The 14586-nt window shown below is 41.9% G+C and overlaps 1 protein-coding gene across 1 annotated transcript in view; it reads left to right on the forward strand.

Moving 5' to 3' along the window:
* MYO15A (myosin XVA) overlaps positions 1–14586 on the forward strand; it is a 761224-nt gene that overhangs the window by 431743 nt on the left and 314895 nt on the right. The window contains exon 43 of the mRNA XM_069212299.1: positions 7445–7589. Within this exon, the coding sequence (XP_069068400.1) occupies positions 7445–7589 (145 nt within the window). The remainder of the gene's footprint in view (positions 1–7444; positions 7590–14586) is intronic.

A 14586-nucleotide genomic window follows, 5' to 3' on the forward strand; every position in this document is an offset into this window, starting at 1 on the left:
ATGGTCGTATTTGGACAATACATTTTTCTCGTTTCATTAAACTTTGAGGGCCCAGTAGTGCTGTTGGCACAAAATTGTGACGTTGTTCATCATTTCACTGTGGGGGGGTGGTGTGCACATGTGTGTACTTTGGTGCAGGTCTTTGTTGCCTTGTGTTGGGTAAGTACATTTTGTTCTGGTTTGTATGGTGTGGAATGGTGGGAGGGGTTGGGAGTGGGTTGCAGGGTGGGTGGGTTGCATGTGTAACTGTGCCCTTCCTTCCCAAGTGTACTAGGTTGCGGTAATGGAGGTGTATAGGAAGGAGCAGCACTGGCATTATTTCCAACTCTCTCTCCATGTCTGCGTCGATGTGTTGTGTGTACCTCCGGTGAGTGTTTCCTTTTATCTTGTACGTTTTGCATGGCGGTGGTTCCCGCCCCGGAACTGTTGGCGGTCTTGTGCTTCATTATTTGGTGGGCAGGTGGATCCTTTCCGCCGGCCTGTGGGCGGCCTCCACTTTCCTCATCGCCACTACAATGATGGTGGTGTGTGGATGGACGCTACATGTTTCTCATGTGCTTCATTATTTGGCGGTCCGGACCGCCAGCTTGTTGGCGGTAGTTACCGCCATCGCCGGCGGGGCGGCGTTTGCACCATGTTCATAATGACCACCATAGTCTGTGGATTTGCAGATTTCTAATAATTGCTAATATCATATATCTACAGTACTATGCCAGTGCTACACAAGGCATGTGAAGCAGAGTTGCAAGGACGGCATATTTTACTTAAAAGGATTGGCAACTGGCCTTCCCTTAGCTTCCACTTCCTTATTTTGTGAAAATGAATGGTAATCCGATATAGGTGAAGACCCCACATCTTTGCACTACTGATTATTTGTTCATATCTTGTTCCTCTTGAACATGTCCCTATGTCTGAGTCAAGGCTTTCCTGGTTTATTGCTATTTTCTAATTTATTTCCCAGAGTGAGCTGCTCACTAGATGACAGTTGTCTCTGCTATCCAGTATGAGGCAGTGGGCTGTATGTTTGCTAGCGAGGAGTAATTTGATTAATTAATTAGGTATTTATTTTACAACAGATTCATATTTGACAAAAAATTCCTTAGGGTGCATGCCACCATTCTTGCTTACCTGGTAATACAACCAATACAATTGTGATATTGCAAATTACTTAAGATAATGACTCCTAAATAAGAATAATTAGAAACCATTTCAAATGTACTATTCTCAATGGCCTCATAGAGTTCTGCTGTGTTTGTTTCTATCCAAACACCATACTTCGTCTTATATGTGTTGAATTTTAGATAATTGAGTTTACAATAATTGCCACAGATATTTAAAGTATGTTGTAGTCCATTCGGTGTTAAATCAAAAAATTGTGCTAGCAGCAGAAAACAGACTTTTTATGTTTTCTTGATGCAGCTCAGAACTAAAACACTGCATCTGTTCTAAAACCTTCGGTGCATTGGAAGTGTATATGACAACAAGCATTTGCAATGCAATGGGTCTCACATTTGCTTGAATTAGAGCCATTTTCATTGTAAATTCATAACTGGACTTTTCTTGCCACATAAATTGGTCAACCCTGTCTCATAATTTGGTTGTTTCCTTCCACATAATTCCGGTGGCCCTGCATATAACCAAAGCACTTCCATTTACCTTCTTCCTCTGTCTGAAGCAAAAAATGGAAATGTTGCCATTTAGCATCCTAATTTAAATTTGCCATGCTAATTGCATTAGAATTACCCCACCACACTTTCACCACCCCACCACCAGAGTTGCTGGCTAGCTAACACAAAACAAGACAGCCACGGAGGAGTAACAAGAGAAATAAACTAGAAGGGTCACCCAAACATATCAAGAGTGGTCAAATAGTAGTGAGTTACACACAGACCTACTGCAATGATATTACAAACAAGACCCTAAAAACACAAACTACTCTCAGCTTTAAAACAAAAGTTCCAGCCATGAGAAAGGTTAAAAAGACATTGATTTGAGGAAGGGGTTATTATTTTGGGGTCCCCACTAACCTAGTGTGGGGACCGATAGATTATCTAGACAGAGGGATCAGATTGTGGTGAACGTTTCCAAGATGGTCCCATTGTCCTAGGACCAACACAGGCTGAGTTATGAGCAAAAATGTTTTGTAAACAAATGCCCTGCAAAGCATTACGGAATGACCGCATGCAGCAAATATTGTAGTATGTTGACTGTAATGCTCAGAGCCCCCCCTAGTGGACACTACAATAAAAATACCATTGTACGAAACATGGTCATGTAACCACATATTTAGCCCCTAGAGGGCATAGTGCCTTTCACATTTTCAGGCCTAGCAGGCCTTTTGCAATATTAACATCTTTAGATCTACCCTAAGCTATAAAACAAAAGTTCCAGCCATAAGAGAGCTTAAAAAGAAACTGAACGTTGGGAGGGGTTATTATTTTGGGGTCCCCACTAACCTAGTGTAGGGACCCAGACATGACCTAAACTGTAAGAGTGTGTCATGCTGAACGTTTTGGTTGTTCACCCATTGTCCTAGGACCACCACAGGCTGAGTTATGGGCAGAAATGTTTTGAAAAAGAATGCTTGTAAAGCATTAATAGGCAACTTTTTCCAAGTGCAGTGAATATTGTAGTACCGGATCTCCAGTTGTGCTGGGAGAGCCGCTCTGGAGATTTCTGTGTTTTTTAGTGAAGCATTTATTAATTATAAGTGTTTTGGGAAAGCTATGGAGCGTGAAGGGGAGAGTCAAAAGAAATTACAATGAAGAGGTAACAGTATGAACAATGTGACCAGCGATCCAATACTGCTGATGGAGTTTGCGCTATTGGCGCTGTTCTGCTCTGTTCGCGCTGTGAGGGCCATGGCTGCCATGGAACACAAAGGGAAGAGAAAAAAAAATAGTTTACCCATGCTGAAGTATATCGACAATTGTCCATGTAACAGGGTCATTCTGTGAGGCAGTAACAAAACCGCCCGTAGGTGGGACAAACATAAAGCAATTTCCAATGTCATCAAGGGAATTTCGAAAGGCATGCCCTCGAACGAGTGAAACTGATGGGCATGAGGTGGGCGTGGTTAAAAGCTCACAATACTTACAACAGGTCAAAGCACTTGCGCGCTCGACCTAAAAAGGAGAGGGGTGAGAATGCAACATTGTTGAAACATGTTTGGCGTTAACAATTTTGGGACAGTGTGCTAGACTCCTTTAGTTTGATCTGAGTCTAACTAACCTTGTGAAACTCAATTATGATAAATAACAGAAATAACAGTGGAAGTGGGGCTTCCCCGTTACTTTATTTTGTTCCATATTGTTTTCTGTCTCCTACATCAAATGCAGCGGTCAGCACTAATCTCGAATTTGGACAATATCCCTGGCCTTTTAACCCAATTCTCTAGTTATTTTAAATTAATTCTTGCAAAGATCTTGCCTGAGATGTCCATCAATGCTATCATTCTATAGTTTTTCAGGCTGACCCAGTCTTCTTGTTTTATAGATTGGAATTTAAAAGCTCCCCTGCAGGAGTTAAGAGTATGTAATATAATTTATGATTGCTGTAGAGAGTGGTTCTGCTAATGTAGCCCAAAAGTTTGATTTTGCTTTACTGTATAGTAAGAAATCGTCTGTGTCCTGGGCTGCCAAGAACTTGTGGCGCTAACTAGACTATTTATTTTCTCATTAGTGGAGAAAGATTGTACACTGAATGCTCCTTCTCTAAACAGTATTGGTTTTTATTTTTCCATGTTTCATTTTTTATATATATGGTGCCTTGATTCCTTTTCTTTTACCAAGGAAGCTGCCAGTAAGTTTCCTGAAGTGTTTAACCTATTTAAGTTTTAGGGCTTTTATCAGATTGGCCTAAAATGAATCTTTCATGTCAAATTGGCTATATCTTAAGGTTTTCCAATACTCTCATCTCAACATTTTAATGCAACCTTCTCTCCCCCTCTCTCCAATTTGAAAGATTCTTGGATTTTTATATTCAAAAGTTTACCTAGTTTTGTGCTTTGCATTAGTCTCATTGGTATTCTTTACAGTTCTAGGATCTTTTCCTGATTAATGGATTGTAACTCTTTAAGAAAACCTGCATGCGCTCTGGTGCATAATTTATGTGCTTTGGTGAACCAATATATTCTATTTGAGTGTTTTACTTTGATCCACATTGAGCAACTGTATGCATGTTACCTTCCATTTGCAGCGGTATATTACAGACCAGTGATCGCTGCTATCATAATCCCAAATGCTCAAATCATTTACTATTGAAAAATATTCTGAGGAAATTATTATATAGTCTAACAGAATGGATAAGCAGTCATTACTGTAGGTGTTATGTGCTGGTTGATCACTTGATCATCCATTCCATTCATTCATTCAAAGGGGACCGATCAGCACCCTTAGAATGTGCACTGTCTGTAAACCAAGAGGTGGCCCCAGGAAGACCCTCATGACATGAACTGCACCCTCCAGCATCTTCAGCATACTGTATTCCTCCCATCAGGACCATTACATTGATGTCTATGATGGTTCAGCCATAGAGTTGGAAACTGGACTGGAGATTGTTTTGAATGCAAGTTAACTGTCCTGCCAAGCCTCATTGTCCCCAGTTACTCACTCCCTGTCAGAGTTGGGTGCCCAGAGAGGGCCAGGGTAGTAATTTAAAACTTTACAGAAGTTCTCAAAAGTTTTCCAATAACCACTAACCACAATAGTTGCCAATGCCTCTTTGTGATTTGAATGAAAAGCCATGATTTATTATTGCTTATTAATTTACATCTGCAGCGCCCGCCAGTGGATTTTCAGTTTGTTGTGTAAAAATACATAAAAATAAGAGCTATTTTTATGAAATAATGTCAGATTTTCTTTGTGTTGTGTTTTTCCCTTGTTCAACTGTTTTGGTACTCCTAAATGTTTTGAACTTATTCCTTTGACAAAGCCTGACTATTCAAAGTCACAGCTACCCAGAGTTGAGCTAAAGTTTTGCAAACAAGCCTTTCTGGAAAAGATGGCTTTGTAAGTTTATTACACAGCAAGGTTGTGCAACTACATCATATAATAAGCCGATTTCCTCACAGTGGTGCCCAGCAATGGGATTCTAAACTTGTGTTTTGCAGAGCAACATATGGTTAATAAGTTTGAAAACACCAAAAATCTACCAATTCGACACCTACAAGGAAGTTCTTGCAATGTCCAACCAGGTTGCCAAATTCTGCAGTCTCCTAAGCACTGTTTCCAAGAGTTTGCTAACTTTTAAAACTTTTTGAAAAAGTTTAGAAAAGTCGGTGAATGTTTGCCAAAGTATTTGCAAAGTTTTTGGAAGTTGCAAAAAGGGCTGGGGACCCACAGTCCTCACTGGCATATTACCACCCAGGACAGTTGATGTGGGTTTTAGAGTCTGTGTCTCCTAGGGCCCTCCAGGACAAATGCACTGGTCCCTACCCAATATTAGAAAATAATTGGGAAGTCACCTATCTGGTGGACGTAGGCACCCCAAGAACCTCTCACAGGGCTATCCATGGTAATGTCTAAAACTCACCCATGACACAGCAGGCATAACCATGCTGATAGTGACAGACGTAGAGCAAGAGGGATAGCTGTATATAACTTTCCAAAAGTTTTCAAAGGTTTTCCAAGTAACCACTAACCTCAGTAGTTGCCGATAATGTTTGTGATTTGAGTGAAAAGCATTGATTTTTTATTTGCTAATTAATTTATATATCTGGAACCGGGTTTGTAAATTTATTACACGGTGAGGTCGCACATCCACACCATATATTAACTACATTCCTCACTATCAATAATTTAAAATGAATACAATGAAAGCTCATGCCTACTGACATGAGTTTGGATCTCTTTTCTATTTATACTTGGTTGCCGAAAAATACTTTCAGCTATTTATGACTACATCGAGACAGTAGTGAGAGCCAATTGCTGTGATGCCCTACTTCTCTGTCTAGATGAACTTCATTTACTTGCACTCTCTGTTGTATCCCACTCAGCCTTTTCTCCTCATACCATTTTGCCATCTCCACTCCCATTCTAAGAAGATTTAACTTGTTTACAAACTGTTCATGTGGACAAATAGAGAACACTTTAGTTGATTGTAAGTAGACCACACCCACTGCTCAACCTTTGTTAAATTCCTTTGTCTTCAAAACCAAAACTCAATTACATTTGTTTGGCACCTCTTTTATCTAGAAATCTTGTGCTGCCCTGTATCTTGAAAATTACACTTTCAGGTACTTAATTATTCTTGAATTAAACACTTATCACTTATATATACTTATACTTTGTGATTGGTTCTGGGAATGTACTAGTGTTGCTGGACCTTTTGTTTTCTACCAACTTGGCAATCCATCTAATTTCATTTGGGTGCCAGAGTAATTTAAAAATGAATGGCATAACACTTTTAGGAAGGAAAACAGATGAAAGAAAAAGTGTCTGACAAATAGAAGGACTTTGCGAAATCAACCCAACGTTTGCATGTCACCAGCCTGAGTCCCCATCAGTTAGACTCTTCTGTAGGACCAACAGGACTGCAATTTTCCATATTTTCCAAAAATACTTTTTCACCAGCTCTGCACACGAAATGAGAACCATACAAATAAGAAACAGAATCTGATTCATTTAGCAATGAAAGAATGTTTCCTGGGACAAAATACAATTAGCCCAAGACCATACCTAAATTGCACATCAGCGACTTCTTGGGGATTACACACGGCACCAGGGGGAGTAAGAGACCCTTAGGGGGTCACTCTAACTCTGGCGGCCGGCGGAAGCCGCCCGCCAGAGTTCCCCCCTCCAGAATACTGCACCGCGGTCAGAAGACCGCTGCGGTTATTCTGGGTTTCCCACTGGGCTGGCGGGCGACCGCCAAAAGGCCGCCCGCCAGCCCAGTGGGAAACACCCTTCCCACGAGGAAGCCGGCTCCGAATGGAGCCGGCGGAGTGGGAAGGTGCGACGGGTGCAGTTGCACCCGTCGCGAATTTCACTGTCTGCAATGCAGACAGTGAAATTCTTTGTGGGGCCCGCTTACGGGGGCCCCTGCAGTGCCCATGCCATTGGCATGGACACTGCAGGGGCCCCCAGGGGCCCCACGACACCCCATACCGCCATCCTGTTCCTGGCGGGCGAACCGCCAGGAACAGGATGGCGGTATGGGGTGTCTGAATGCGCCGCCATGGAGGATTCAGAAGGGCAGCGGAAAACCGGCGGGAGACCGCCGGTTTTCCTCTTCTGACCGCGGCCAAACCGCTGCGGTCAGAATGCCCTGCGGGGCACCGCCAGCCTGTTGGCGGTGCTCCCGCCGCCGCCGGGGTCAGAATCACCCCCTAAATGATGGTTTGATGAGCTCCATGTTTTCCCAGTTATTCACCTTCAAATGCAATAAGGTGATCCTAGGATTCTCCTGATCTCAGCTGTGTTGCATTGTTTTTTCTCACTTCTAGCACCTTCAGCCAGTCCACAGCCCGATGATCTGGTTCGTCACACAAAGGTGAACTCTGAACACATCCCAGAACCATCACACAACATCAAAGACATCATCAAGCACTACCAGAAGCCCAATGCCATGCAGCAGATTGAGTCCGCCAGGTCAGTCGATGTTTCTTTCTGCAAGGCATGTGTGCACAACACCTCTGTACTGATCAGTGGTCATTTAAAAACACATCAGACCCATTTGCAATAGCAGGTCCTCCTCTTTGTGCCAGTGGCAGCTGGTGTATTGAGGCATAAAAGTTGGAGGTGGGTTTGACTTAGAAATCAAGCCTTACTGACATAAGGAAAGTTAGGGGGTTATCCCTGAGAACATTTTGAAAGAAAAAGGGGCAAATAGTTTATTGTAAAACTAATTTTGTTAAGGAATTTGTGGAAAATGCAAAAAGTATCTAGACCATATACAGGGTGCATATGACAACTGGCTTACCTCTTGGTTCATTAATGGCATTGTTTTAAGGGGGCAGACTGAATGTTTCTAGCATGTTTATGCTTAAAATGATCATATTTAATCAATGCCACTCAATGCAGCAATCTATTCATTCTGATGTACTAGGGTGAAACACTTCTGCATGTTAAAAAAATACACTTTTTTAGATTTTTGAAGAGGCTACATGTAATTTGTTGGATGATTTACATTGTATTGTATTGTAATATTCACTCAGTATTAATCCTTCATTATGTTCTGCAAACAATCTGTTGCACATGGTTATAAAAGTACAGGCCAAGGTGTACAAGAATGGATGGAGCATTAGAGACCCACTACTGTGACCCAAATACACCACTAAGCAAGCAGGCAGATGTGGCAGATAAGGCTAATCTGGTTAAATTAAATGGAAACAGTTCCACAGTCAAACAATTCAACTGTGTGAGGACCAGCGATCATCAGCTACCTGCTAGAGAGTCAAGTCAGTAAAGACTAACTTTAAATATTAAAAGTCATATATCGAGCATTTCACTGCCTCTTCAAATACTTGAGAGCTGTGGAATTACACTGATGTCTCTAAGTGGGTCAGCTTACCTATAGATACGTTTGCCCATTTCTTTAAACTCCAGAAATAAACCACCTTTCTGGTATTCAGCATATTACATCACCATCACACGATGTCTTGTGCTTTGTTATGTTGCATGCTATCTCCCGCGTCATGTACTGCCCCAATCGATGTGAAGTCTTATTTTACTGCCCCCAGTTCCTCATACACCCACCAGACATGAGCTGCTGTGCTAACTTCAGCAGCTGTCCGTTGCTGTGCTCCTTACAATGATTGGCGCTCAAAGGCAGTACTATCCAACTTGTGTTTATCTAGCTTCCCAGAAAACACAAACAAGAGTGTGTATGCAATGAGATGAAACTACGCCTACGATGTGAAGCACTGGTCCTGAACTCGTAATTTGCAAGGGCTGAGAGACCTCGCACCTGGCAGACAACGCACCTGAATAATTGTATGTTCATGTTCATCAGAAGTCAAAATGAAATTAGGGGCTCTTGTGCACATTTCCACTTTTGCAAATCCTGTTATTAATTGCTGTATGTGGATAGGGAGGGAAGCTGCGGCCAGGGCTAGGTACAGGGCACATGAAACCCCTATGCGTCTTTAGTGTCTTCCCCAGTGGTACCCGCCAATAACTAGGCCACACATGGAGCTGTAAATCACATTCCTCTGCGTCTACCTGTGAACTCCAACCTTCTAAACCAAGCTTTTGTTACATTCTATTCTAGCTATTTTGTCACACTGCTATGGAGTCCATTTGGAGTGAAAACTTTTTAGTCCTAAAACATGTAAGAGACTACATCTTCCCCTCTGCTAAATGAAACATTACAATTTATTTTATAAAATCAATAGGCATACATTTATATCGAAATATGTACAGTTATATCTCTTCAATCAATCTTCTTGGCACTTTGATCATACGACCTGATCTGGTTTCTGGAAACTGTCATCTTCAGTGTCAGAGCCTGCCAAGGATGGTACAGAGGTATTAGTAGTCACTGACTGTTCAGGGCCAGTTTCACCATTTCGAGTTAAAGACTGATGAAACACAGGTATAACGTGAGAAGAGTCTCAAGTCCCAAATTTCACAGGGCACTGGACAGTCACCATGCGTCCCTTGGTAAACACCACTTGAAAAGGTTCAGCATCTTAGGAAGCATCAGATTTTCTATTACGCATGTTGGGCGATCACCAGATCTCCATTGCTAAACAAGATGTTCTTTGCATGTCGCCTCTTATATGCATACGCTTTCATTTTCCGTTTGTTAATCAAGTCCTTTATACGAATCATGTTTTTACTGTTATCTCTCTGGGTGGTCCATTGAGGTAACTTGGTTGTACTTGCTGTCCCAAACATTAAAGTAGCAGGTCTTTCACAGTGCTCAAGTGGGGTGTTGAACAATAAGCTCTTAGAGTAGAGTTTAGTGCTGTTTTCAAACTGAACTTTTCAAGAGTTCCATGCTGCACTACTTTCTTTAGTATACTCATAAAATGCTCAACAAGTCCATTGGCTTGCGGCCATAAAGGGGTGCTCTTCTGATGCTTTATGTTCAGATACTCCAGGAATTCTTTGAAACCTTTACTGTTAAAGGGTGGTCCATTATCGGACTTCACAATAGCTGGAATGCCCCATGTCGCAAAGATGCTATCAAGCTTTTCAATTACTCTTTCGTGAGTTGTAGATAAGGGTTCTTCAAACAACAGGAAACTGGGGTATTAATCTGTAGTAACCATGGGGTGATGTTCATTAACAAGTGGACCAAAGAAGTTGATGGCTATTCTCTCCGATGCATGTTTAGGGAGTTCTGACATGTTTTGAGTATGTTGAGTAACACTGGTAGAAAGGCATTTGCATATATATGACAGGCCTTGGGTGACCTCCCAACTCATTCATCTAAGTATTTAAACCGAAATCGGTCTGGGAGAACTCCTTTAGTGGCAATGATACCATGATATCCTTCTTGAGCTACTTCAATTACTTTCTGCTGAAGACTCTTAGGAATCATGATTCTGGACCTTTGCAGTATAACTCCTTCCTGAGTTATGAACAATTCATCATTGACATGTTTGATATTCACCATGATTTGTGAGAGATCATGCGTGTTTGTTCTATGACTGTATAATTATGTCTTTTAACTTAGGCAAATCACTATCATGGCTTGTGGCAGTGATTACTCTTGGCTAACAAGATAGTAGCTGATGTACTTGAGCTGATAGTGAAATTGATGTAAGCTTCAGCTGTCTTGGAGGAAGTGCAGTGACCTTGTGTAGGTACTCTCAAAATGTAGTCAGCAGGATTCTGATCCTTATCTGGATGATACACAATTGTATAATTGTATTCCTGCAATCAGAGTCCCCAGCATTCACTGCGAGGAGGCATCTTTGCTTTTGGATTTCCGAAAATGGTCAGTAAAGCTTAATGATCAGTTAGCAGCATAAAAGGCTTTCCATAAAGGAATACACAGAAATGTCTACAAACCCATACTACAGCCAATCTTTCTTTTTCATGTTATGAGTAAGCATGTACTGTTTGTAACAAACTTCTACTAGCATAGGCCACAGTAGGCCGCTGAGCACGGCATCCCCTATGCTGTGCAAGGATAGCGCCTAACCCAACCGAGCTAGCATCAACTACAATCTCTGTAAGAAGCTTAGGATTGAAGTACGCCATCTCAATAGCATTTTCATTGGCGTGTTTCATTGCCTTGAAACGTCTTTCACATTTTGTGACCATGGAAAGAAATATTTTTCTTTGTCAACTCTTGTAATGGAGCACTATCAGTGGCAAAGTCTTCTGTGTATCTTGAACAGTAACTGGCCATGCCAAGGAAAAAACGTACCATTGAAACATCTTGTGGGGGTACTGCATTTCACAGAGCTTGTACTTTGCAGGATCAGGTGTCATACCCCCATTAGAAAAGATATGGCCAAAGAATTTCAGTTTTGTCTTTTTGAGCACACACTGTATTTGATGTCAATGCTGCATCACTGAGTATACAACTTACTTGTGTGAGAGCTCTATTGTGCTCCTTCTGTGTAGCTCCAAAAACGAATATGTCATTGCTATATTAGAAAGCATTTACAACAGGCTTTATCGTACTTCGAATGACAACTTGATAAAGTTTGGCAGCCAATGACACACTAAAACTAAGGACTTGATTTAGATTTTGGTGGATGGGTTACTCCTTCACAACAGTGACGGAGTGACGGATATCCAGTCCGCTGAAATATAAATCATATTATTTACTATAGGATTTATATTTCAGTGGATGGGATGTCCGTCACCGTTGTCAGGAAGTAACCCATCTTCCAAAATCTAAATCAGGCCCTAAGTCTTTTGTATCTAAACAAAACCAACATGTGTAGAAAAGGTTTTAATGTACATGCATCTGTCTTCAAGTTCCAACTGATGAAAGCCTTTAGTTAAATTAAGGCAAGGAAAGACCCTTGCACCATTCCATTGCATTATTATGTCAGCAATGTGTGGACCTGGATGTTGTTCTTGTCCAGTTGCTTTGTTTGCCTCACGAATGTCAACGCAGATGAATACAGCTCCTTCACTGTCTTAATTGAACGCTACTACTGTGGGAGAAACCCATGGTGATGGTGGACCAGTGGAACGCTCAATATTACCATGCTTTAGTAACAATTCAAGTTATATTACAACAGCTTCTAATAAATGACAAGCAATTTGTCTATGTCTCTAAGCAACAGGTCGCACACCCGCAATAATATGCAGTTTTTTTACGAGACAGGCCACTCACCTGAAAAGCAGGATGTCTGCAGGGGCGATGGTATGCCCCCTGACCTCCTGGAACACCTCTCGTCACTTCCTTGTGGACACAGAAACCCCAGCAGGTGTTCCAAAAGGAAAGGGGGAGTGGAAGAGAAAGAGGCAAAACACTGCCATGTCTTGCCGGTCCAGCCTGGCACCCTGTATCTTCGGGGGGCAGGTCGTTGTTGACAGAGTGATAGTAGAGTTAGTGCAACCAACTTCCTTGAAACTGAATCTCTCTTTCTGATATGGGCACGGGAGCAGTAGAAGAACACCGCATGCTCCAGCACTTTTCTTGGATAATAATAACTGTTGGAACAATTACTAACACTTCATTACCAAAACCCCAAACTGAGTACCATAACAATAAGTACTGCAACACTAGGGCTAGCTTCACAGAGATTCACTGTTGCACACTACAATTAGAACTGTGGTTGCACTTATCATGCACAAGAAAGACAATCAAGGGCATTAATTATATCACATATAACTTTCATGTGTGCATAGGTTTAAACTAAAAGGAACAAAAACAATCCAAGAAATACAAATGTCCACTCTGGGTTCATACAGTTAGGATGGCACAGTTTGGTTTGATTTCACTCTGTGTGTGAAAAACCCTTCAAAAAGCAAATTCCTCAAACCTAAAACACAGGCTTGAATGACACAATTTAAATCCAAGAGTTATTCTATTAGAGAAATAAAAGTCACGTAAATGCTCTTTTAAAATTGTGCTGTCACTTTTTGTAGTACTTGAGCGCAAACAGATTTCCTGAAGCACATTTAGGCAAGTAACTACAATAATAATGTAGAATGTTCAGAAATGCATTTGTCTCTTCAAGATAATCACTCTGCCAAAATACGAGGTCTGAAATACTGCAGCTGTTCTAGGAAAGCACGCGCTCACAGAACAAACTCCCTGAAGAGTACTAGTCACCTAGCTGCAGTCTTTTCCGGAGTGCTGGAGGAATGCCTGGTGTCAGCTGGTACAGGAATGAAGAAAATAATTGCCTCACAAGTCCTGAATACGAGGATGACAGCAGGGGCAGGACTGCCAAATCAGATGCTGAGATCAGGAAGCAAAACAAAGCCAAGCAGGGAGGCATGCTTCACTCTGCTATTTATAGCCAATCAGGAAAGCAGTTGAGTTTCCACATGTGGATGAGCCACCACACCCAATTAGAAGCACATGTCTGCATCACACCCAATTAGAAGCACATGTCTATGCCTGCTCACATTAGCAAACAAGCCTTGTTAAAACAAGCATTGATAAAAACCAATTGTGTGACACAGCACATTATGTTTACTTAGAAACATGAAGGTTTAACCAAGAACAGAGATATGATTTAACCCTAATCCCTGGGGATGCTGACAGATAACGCAGGAGGCACCTTGGGGATTCCTGACAGTCCTCCCCACCAAGGACCCTCTCAAAGGGTGGGGCTTGAAAGGGTGCAGGAGATAGAATTTTATAGTAAGACGTGGAGCATAAACTGTGGACCCGGGTTCCCAGGATTTGTCCTCAGGCCCATAGCCTTTCCAAGCCAATAAATAGTGTAGAACCCCACGGACGCACCTGGGGTCAAGAATTTTGGCCACTTCAAATTCCCATTGCCTGTGAACTTTTACCAGGGGAAGTGGTGGGGCATCACGGGTATCAGGGAAATAGGGACAGAGTAACGACACATGAAACACGGGGTGTATCTGGAAATCATCTGGCAATGTCAGTTCTACTACCACAGGATTGATGATTTTGGCAATAGGAAAGGGGCCTAGAAATCAGGGGTTTAATTTTCTGGATCCTGCAAGATGGAGATTTTTTGATGAGTGCCACATCTGATCTCCTATCTGATAAGAGGGAGCAGGGGTCCTTCTTTTGTCTGCTTGTTTTTTTACTTGAGCTTGGTAGAGTTTTAAATGGTGTTGTACTTGTTTTTGAATCTCCTGTAACTCATTATGGTGTGTCTGTACTGATGGGACTCTTGTGGATGTTTGGGACCCAGTTATAGGTAGCACTCTTGGGTGCAGACCAAACAAACAGTAAAATGGGGATACTCCTGTAGCCATGTGGACACTTGTTATATACATATTCAACAAGAGGTAAAGCCTTATCCCACTCAGTAGACCATGTGTCAATGTAAGATCTCAGGATTTGCTCCAGGGATTGGTTGGCACGTTCTGTCTGCCCATCCGTTTGTGGATGATATGCAGAGGACAAGTGGACGTCCATACCGACAGAGGAACAGGAGGTATGCCAAAACCGTGATATGAATTGGGGCCACGATCAGAAACAATTCTGGTGGGAAACCCATGAAGCCGTATAATGTGTTGG

The sequence above is a fragment of the Pleurodeles waltl genome, chromosome 10 (assembly GCF_031143425.1).
Source record: "Pleurodeles waltl isolate 20211129_DDA chromosome 10, aPleWal1.hap1.20221129, whole genome shotgun sequence".
Lineage (NCBI taxonomy): Eukaryota > Metazoa > Chordata > Amphibia > Caudata > Salamandridae > Pleurodeles > Pleurodeles waltl.